General features: G+C 51.4%; 1 protein-coding gene across 1 annotated transcript; it reads right to left on the bottom strand.

The window, feature by feature from the left end:
- Positions 1-265: 265 nt before the first annotated feature.
- TMEM106A (transmembrane protein 106A) lies at positions 266-5,864 on the bottom strand (the record flags this gene model as incomplete). The annotated part of the gene is made up of 7 exons (XM_084275561.1): positions 266-615; positions 1,609-1,662; positions 2,259-2,302; positions 2,812-2,952; positions 4,274-4,433; positions 4,762-4,825; positions 5,654-5,864. 7 exons carry the CDS (start codon positions 5,862-5,864, stop codon positions 513-515), a joined length of 777 nt encoding a protein of 258 aa, XP_084131687.1. The 3' UTR covers positions 266-512.
- Between the last annotated feature and the right edge of the window lie 1,686 nt (positions 5,865-7,550).

Here is a 7,550-nt window from a genome sequence, read left to right as displayed (position 1 = left end):
TGCAGGAACTGTTGTTAAGACTCAAGCAGAGAGACATCAGCCCTGTTCCTCACTCTTGTCATGCAGGTTGTGCAAGTGTCATTCAGATTCTGATGACGTACGTGCAATCCAGCCCAGGAAGTCTCATCACAGTCCTCCTTCAAATTACAAAATACAAGTGCAAAATCATGCAAGGAGGGACCAGCTAGAGTTGGTCTAATAGGGGCACTGCCTCCAGAGAAAGGCAGAGCACGGCCAACTCCACGAAGCCACGCAGACACCCCAGGCACTGGTCACTCTGCTGAAGCATCAGCCATGGCAAAGGCACTGAGAAGAAGAACCCTGCAACCTGAGGGCAGCAGAGTCTGCAGTCATAAGGCAAAGTCTGTTACCATCTCTGGGTAAGAGATGGAAATCTTATCCAGGAACCAGCCAGCCTCCTGCTGCTGAAGGCACTGATCCAGAAAGGAGCCCCAGAAGTTTGTCTCCCTGGGGAATATGTTGCACCCAGAAGCTCTGCCAGCCTGGCCCTGTCACGGGCGAGGCAGCGTGGCGTTGCCCCGGCAGTCCACGTACTGGTAGTCTTCAAAAGCCAGCTGCTCTGAATGACACAGGTATGTGCAGGTCAGGGTACCCCTGCAAGGCAAAAGCAGACCAGAGCTTTACATCTCACAGGGTAAAGGTCCCAGAGGGAGCTCCCACTGCCCATCAGTTGTATCCCTATTGCACGGCCCCAGAACACAACAGTCAGGGTAGCTCAGCTCGGTGTCACTCAGCAGAGAGGGAAAGCATCTTTCAGACTGCATTAAAGAAAGCTTTCACAAGAGCATTATTATTATTACAGATGCACCCCTTCTAGAAGCTTCCTACACCAGCATACTGCTCCTGTGCCACTTCAGCCTTCACCTGTTCCCAGAGTGCCCGTGCAGTGTGCTGCTGCACCTTGTAAGGGTTTCCCAGCCTCACACCCCCAGTTTACCATTAGCTCAGACCAGAACAGTACCAACCTGCCCCAGCAGTTGCTGTATTCTAAAAGTGCAGCTGTGCTCCTCCCTCCCTGGCAGGGAGGAAGAGTCAACCTGTATTTGCTTTCCCAGCAGAGTTGGTTGTACTCAGTCAAGCTGAGCATGGTCCTCCAGTCCATCCCCTGAATGGAGCTGCCTCAGGCACAGAATCAGCAGAAGCCCCTGCTTTGTCCTGCCTTGCTCTTGGCAGCTGCTGTCAGAACACTTAGAGGCAATCATCTGCACATCCACACATAGTCCAGGCTAAATAAACACACCACAAGGCAGACAGGCATAACCAAACCAGTCAGTGCTTCTAACTCTGGTCCAAACAATCACTTCCCAACAGCTACAATCAGTGTTCCAGAAGGAAGTTTGCCTTAAGCAACACTGCCAGCTTGAGCTGTCAGTCAGCCCAAATCCAGATGACTTCTCAGGGCAGCAGTGGCTTTGGAGAATTCTCCTCCTCACACCTCTGCACACCTAGCTGGGTAACAGCATGTTCTGGTACTGAAGTACTCTGGTACTGAAGGACAGGGACTGCAAACCTTCTTGAAGAGGGGGGGGGAGAAATAACATAGGTGAGAGGGGTGTTAGTCACTGTTCTGAACCAGGCATCACTTACTGGATGTGCAGCAGAACATTGTGAACTTTGACTTTTGTCCAGGTGCAAATGTTACTAGAAGAGAAGAGAGAAGGAGTTAACTTCCCAGGAGCTGCCTGCACCACGTGTCTCCTCAATTATTCCACCACTTCTCCAAAAAGCTCTGGTTTGGGGGTATTTTGACAGCAGGTCTGCAAGCACAGCAGCATCTACATGAGTAAACTGTTTTCACTGGTGTAACCCCACCTGTGGATCCAGTGAGCCCTCAGGGCTTGTAAACACACTCTGCACCACCCTGTTTGCACAGCAGCACTGGTTGCTATGAACCTGCTCTGGCAAGGGGGTTGGATTCAATGATCTCTGGAGGTCCCTTCCAAGCCCTGTGATTCTGTGAACTTCATAGTTTGCTGGTGTGTTTGTAGGGAAATGCAGTTTGTACAAGGTACCTTTAACTGCTGCAAACACCAAAGTGATACCATCACTTACTCAACAGAATGCATGGAAAATGGACATGTTGAGCCAACACTAGACAGAGAATACCAGTAAAGAGAAAAGGAAAGGAGTTTAAAATGGATGTGCCAGGCTTGTATCCAGATCAGCATCACCCATTGAACTGAAAAGGGCACACTCAGCTTCACTCTACAGACAGGGAGAAATCAAGAATTACTCACTAGGTATTGTCATCCAGTATTGTACTGGCCACCAGGTAATTGATCTGCAAATGTGAACAGAAGAGAAAGCAGGAAGTACAGGAGAACCACACTTATGTTTGCACACAAATATGTGGTATGTGAATTTCAAGATCTAGCCCAACAATTGTTTTTAACAGTAGCTAAGGAAATGAGATCTGAAGAGGGCTTAAAAAGGCCACTTAGGCCACACACCTCACCTTTACACCAGGATTTGATCAGCTGTGCTCAAACTGTTCCCACCAGGCTTTGTCTAACCTGTTTCTAAGCTTGCCATCTCCTTAAGGCAAGCACACAGCCCAGCCTGCTGCCCAAAGAGCAGACAGACATTCCTTGCCTGGAAATCTATTGGTTTCAAACTCAGCAACCTGTAAATTCTCATAAGACCCCTTTGTGAAGTGGGATGGGGGAAGCTGCACTGAGCATTTGTGGCAGAGAGATACCAAAGGAGTGGATCAAATATACAAGCAGCACCTTCCTGGCCAGGACATCCAGATGAGTTCAGGAGGAAAATGCAAGAAACAGCAGAGCTCACCTGGCTGCTCCTCAGAGGACTCATGGTCAGCAGGGTTTTCATGGTGGTCTTCCCTACGACCAGGGACTGGTGCAAAACCTCTACGTCCAGCTGCTCAACAGTGACCACGTAGAAGTTGTTATTAGTTATGTTCAGGATGTTCTAGGGAAGAGAAACAAACAACCAACCCACAACACATAAATCACCTTGCAGCAGGACCCCAAGCTGCTGCAAAGCTACTTTACAGGTACTCCTACTACCACCTTAGAGCAACGCTGGACCTCATCATCTCTTTCACATCCTTGGATGAGCATCCAGCCTGGCCACAAAGGCAGATACCCTGTGGTGTGTCCTGTGACAGTCAAAGGGGAACAATCAAACAGCTCATCCTCAGCAAGGCTGCTGACACCACTGAGCTGTGTGGTGCAGACAACGTGCTGGAGGGGAGGAATGCCATCCAGAGGGACCTGGACACATGGCTCATGCAAACCTCATGAAGTTCAACAAGGCCAAGTCCTGCACACAGACTGGAGCAATCCCCAAGCACACCTACAGGCTGGACCAAGAGGGGCTGAGAGCAGCCCTTTCAGAGAAGAATTTGGGGGTGGTGGTGAATGAGCAGCTCAACATGACCCAGCAATGCAGGTTGAGGCAGGGGAATCTGTCCCTTGGCTCCCGTGAGAGGCCACCTGCAGTACCACATCCAGCTCTGGGGTCTCCAGTACAAGACAGACATGGACCTGGTGGAGCAAGTCCAGAGCAGCCACAAAAATGATCAGAGGCTGGAGCAACTCTCCTGTGAGGACTGGCTGAGAGGGCTGGGGTTGGTCAGCCTGGAGAGGACAAGGCTTTGAGGAGATCCTATAGCACCTCCCAGTACCTGAGGTAGGCTACAAGAAGGCTGGGAAGGGACTGTTTACAAGGGCATGTAGTGATAGGACAAGGGGCAATGGCTTTAAGCTGGAGGAGGACAGATTTAGGTTAGGTATTAGGAATAAGTTCTTCCCTGTGAGGGTGGGGAGGCCCTGGCACAGGGTGCCCAGAGAGGCTGGGGCTGCCCCTGGATCCCTGGCAGCGTTCAAGGCCAAGTTGGATGGTGCTTGGGGCACCCTGTGCTAGTGGAAGGTGTCCCTGCCCATGGCAGGGAGTGGAACTAGATGGTCTTTAAGGTCTCTTCCAACCCAAACCACTCTGTGAGTCTAAGGACTCCAAAGAAAAAGGACACAGAATTAATCCCAGTGCTTCCCTACACAGCCCCTTTGGCCCCTCTGCCTGATGTGCTCACAGCCAGGCCAGCCACACTCCTGGTGCCACAACTCACTCTCAACATTGATTCCAAGCAGCCAGAGAGTGGACTGAGATGGTGGGAACAGTGAGACTAACGTCAGACTGCGATCAGTGAGTGAGCCTACAGATGGAGTGGCACAGGAGATAAGCAGGGAGCCCCTCAGAGCTACTCCCTGACTGTGATCTGAGCACTTACTGTCATGTTGAGGAACAAACTGGTGGTGTTGGCATCAAAGCCAACAGAGGAGGCATTCAGGCCTGCAGGCAGCACCATAATGGAGCGAGGAAACAGGAAGAAAATACTGAGGGATGTTGTCAGCAGGCAGGTTGTCACAGCAAGGCATACGTAGAGCTTCCTGCAAACAGCACCAGAGCACCATCAGTCATGATGTTTGTCAGCTGGAAGAACCTGCAGCTCTACTCCAGCTCAAAGTGGGGAGACAGTAAAAGCTGGGGTGCCAGAAAACCAGGGTGAGTTTATGTAGAGCTATTTGCCAGCTGCCAAATCACAGCAGAAGTGGGGTGGAGTCCCACCTGCTAAGATGGTCCAGCATCTGGTATTGTTGAAAAGACATGGTAAACACCCAACTTGCAGCAAGACAGACCCAAAGGACTGAGGCTCTGCTTCATACACAGGAGAAACACTCCAAAGATGAGGAAAGGGGAAAATTTACTGGTACTTACGTTCGTCTGGGCTTCAGCCTCTGGTCACCATATGGGATCAGAGCCACCAGCTGCTTCTCTTGCTCTGCAGGAGGGGGCAGCAGATCAGAGACCACACTAAGCACAGGAGTAAATGAAGCAAATGGCTCTGCAGCACACTGCAGCACCCAGTGTCCAGCAGCACACACTTCACAGGTGATGCTGTCCAATTAGAAGGCAAGTGTGGTGTGACTGAGATGTCAGCTTGAGCAGCCCCATTGCTGGGCAGAGGCTACAAGTCCTGTGGGGCTCCAGGGTGGGCTCTGAGTCAGTCCCTAGAACAGCACTCCCTGCCTTCCCACCCATCCTCCCCCGACACAGGCAGCCCACAAAAGCCACAAGTGAGTTGAAGGTACCAAGGCCAAGGCCCTTCCCAGACCAGATACACAGAATCACAGAATCCCCTGAGCTGGGAGGGACCTGTGAGGCCCATTGAGTCCCACAGGCCCCACACAGGCCCAGCCCAGTCAGGACCTGGGACTGAGGGCATCATCCAGACACTTCTTGCCCTCAGCCCAGCTCGGGGCTGCGACCCCATCCCTGCCCAGTGCCTGACCCCCCTCTCAATAAAGAGCTTCTTCCTCACATCCAACCTAAAGCTGGCCATGCCATGCTTGATGCTCCCCAGGATAGATCTAGCCCTCCTGGCTGCCTGGGCACACTGATGGCTCACAGGTCACTGGATGTCAACCAAGACCCCCAAATCCCTCTCAGTATGGCTGGCCTCCAGCACCTCATCCCCCAGGCTGGATGTACAGCCAGGTGCAGAACACAACAAAGACCAACCGGTTCCACCAAGGTCTTTAGGCAGAGACACATACCAACCACAGAAGGCTCAGAGAGTGCTGACACAGCACAAATAAGAATCACCTACCCCCAGGGATCCTTCCTGTCCCCTGACAGGTTGGACAGCTGACATAGCTTTGATGGGCAATGCCCACACAGGGCACACAAGATGTAGCTGACTCAGTACTGGCGTAACTGGCGATTTCATCTTCAGCATCCAGCTGCTTGGGTAAGATGAGTTTGCCTTCACTCTCCTTCTGGCTGGGTGTTTTCCAGAACTCAGAATGTTTTCCACCCATGGTTGAAGGAAGAATCCTCACTAAGTGTTCAATACAAAAACACATGAAGAAAGGTGCCTCTGTGAGCCATCCTCCAGGAGCAGCTCCAGAGGCATTTGTAGTAGATCACAAGTACCCCTAACATTTAGCAAGGTTCTTAAAGCACAGCTCTGAAATGGTTTTAAAAGCTGAGTTACTTCAAATAATTCATTTAAACATGCAATTTTCCAGACACCCTGGTTGCAGGAAGCCTGTCTGACAATGCCACCCTGCAGAACAGCATACCAGATCCTGCATTATCTCATAGTATTAAGGAAATGCCGACTCAAAACTTCTGAAGGGTTTGAGATGCCAGTTCTACTTCTGGGCTATGCTGTCAAATTCTCAACTGGTGATTATTCCCCTCCCTCCAACAGGGAACTCACCTGAACATCAAGGCCTTGGCATTCCCAACCCAGCACAGTACTACTAACACTAACAGCAGGCTGGCTAAAGAATCTAAATCTAGATAAAAATCAAATAATATAATCTCACCAGCCTATTTTTAAAAGTTAAAAATATAGTTGAACTGATTTTCCCAGGCTTCCAACAAAACCTTTTACAGCAGCTCCCAGTAATCCTCCCAGAAACAGGAACAAGCTCAGCAAAAGCGACTGTGTTTTCATGGCAAAGACATCAGTGGAATGCAGCTTCCTACCTGGGCCAGTGTTTCCTCCAGGCAGCCTTACTTCAGCAGCTCAGGTATAGGTGGGAAGGTGACTTTGATGAACTGAAGCTTCTATATTTGCCTCGATGATCTGCCTGAACAACCCCTGGGGGCTCTATCACAGAACATACCCGGGATGCCCTCGTGAGGCCCCAGCTGGAGTCCTGTGTCCAGATCTGGGGCCCCCAATACAAGAAGGATGTGGAACTGTTGGAGAGGGGTCAGAGGAGCCACAAGGATGATCAGAGGGCTGGAGCACCTGCCCTACAAAGAGAGGCTGAGGAAACTGGGCTTGTTCAGCCTGGAGAAGAGAAGGCTGTGGGGGGACCTCACTGCAGCCTTCCAGTCCCTGAAGGGAGCAGAGGAACAGGAGGGGAATCAGCTTTTTAAAAGAGCAGATAATGGCAGGACAAGGGGGAATGGACTAAAGCTAAAGGAGGGAAGGTTTAGATTAGATATTAGGGGGAAGTTTTTTACAGAGAGAGTGGTGAGGTGCTGGAACAGGCTGCCCAGAGAGGGGGTGGGTGCCCCATCCCTGGGGGTGTTCAAGGCCAGGTTGGCTGGGGCCCTGGGCAACCTTGTGTAGCTCCAGGCCTGGAGGTTGGTGTCCCTGCCTGTGGCAGGGGGTTGGAGCTCTGTGACCCTTGGGGTCCCTTCCAACCCAGACCAGTCTATGATTCTATGAGAACCACAACAGCAGAGTGCAGAGCACAGGGCTCAGCCCACAGCCCGCACTGGCAGGACGTGGGCTGGTTCTAGGGGCAGGTGCTCTTTTCCTTGCTGACAAGGAAGAACCAGGATCCCGTTTAATAAGCAGAGGTGGGACATGACTGCAGCACTGCCCAGTCAGAGGGACCTTGCAGCAGCCTGGTAGCCCAGGCTATGAAAGTCCACAGGACACTGCTTGGGGGCTCAAGGGGCTCCCCACACTCTTGTAGCATGGAAAGGGATGGAGATGCCTGAAGGATCTAAGCTTTGCTTTTTCCCTTTCTCAGAGGGAA

Source organism: Gallinula chloropus (assembly GCF_964237585.1).
Source record: "Gallinula chloropus genome assembly, chromosome: 26".
Classification (NCBI taxonomy): domain Eukaryota; kingdom Metazoa; phylum Chordata; class Aves; order Gruiformes; family Rallidae; genus Gallinula; species Gallinula chloropus.
Note: the sequence above shows the minus strand (reverse complement) of the source record. Positions and strands in the feature narration are given on the sequence as shown.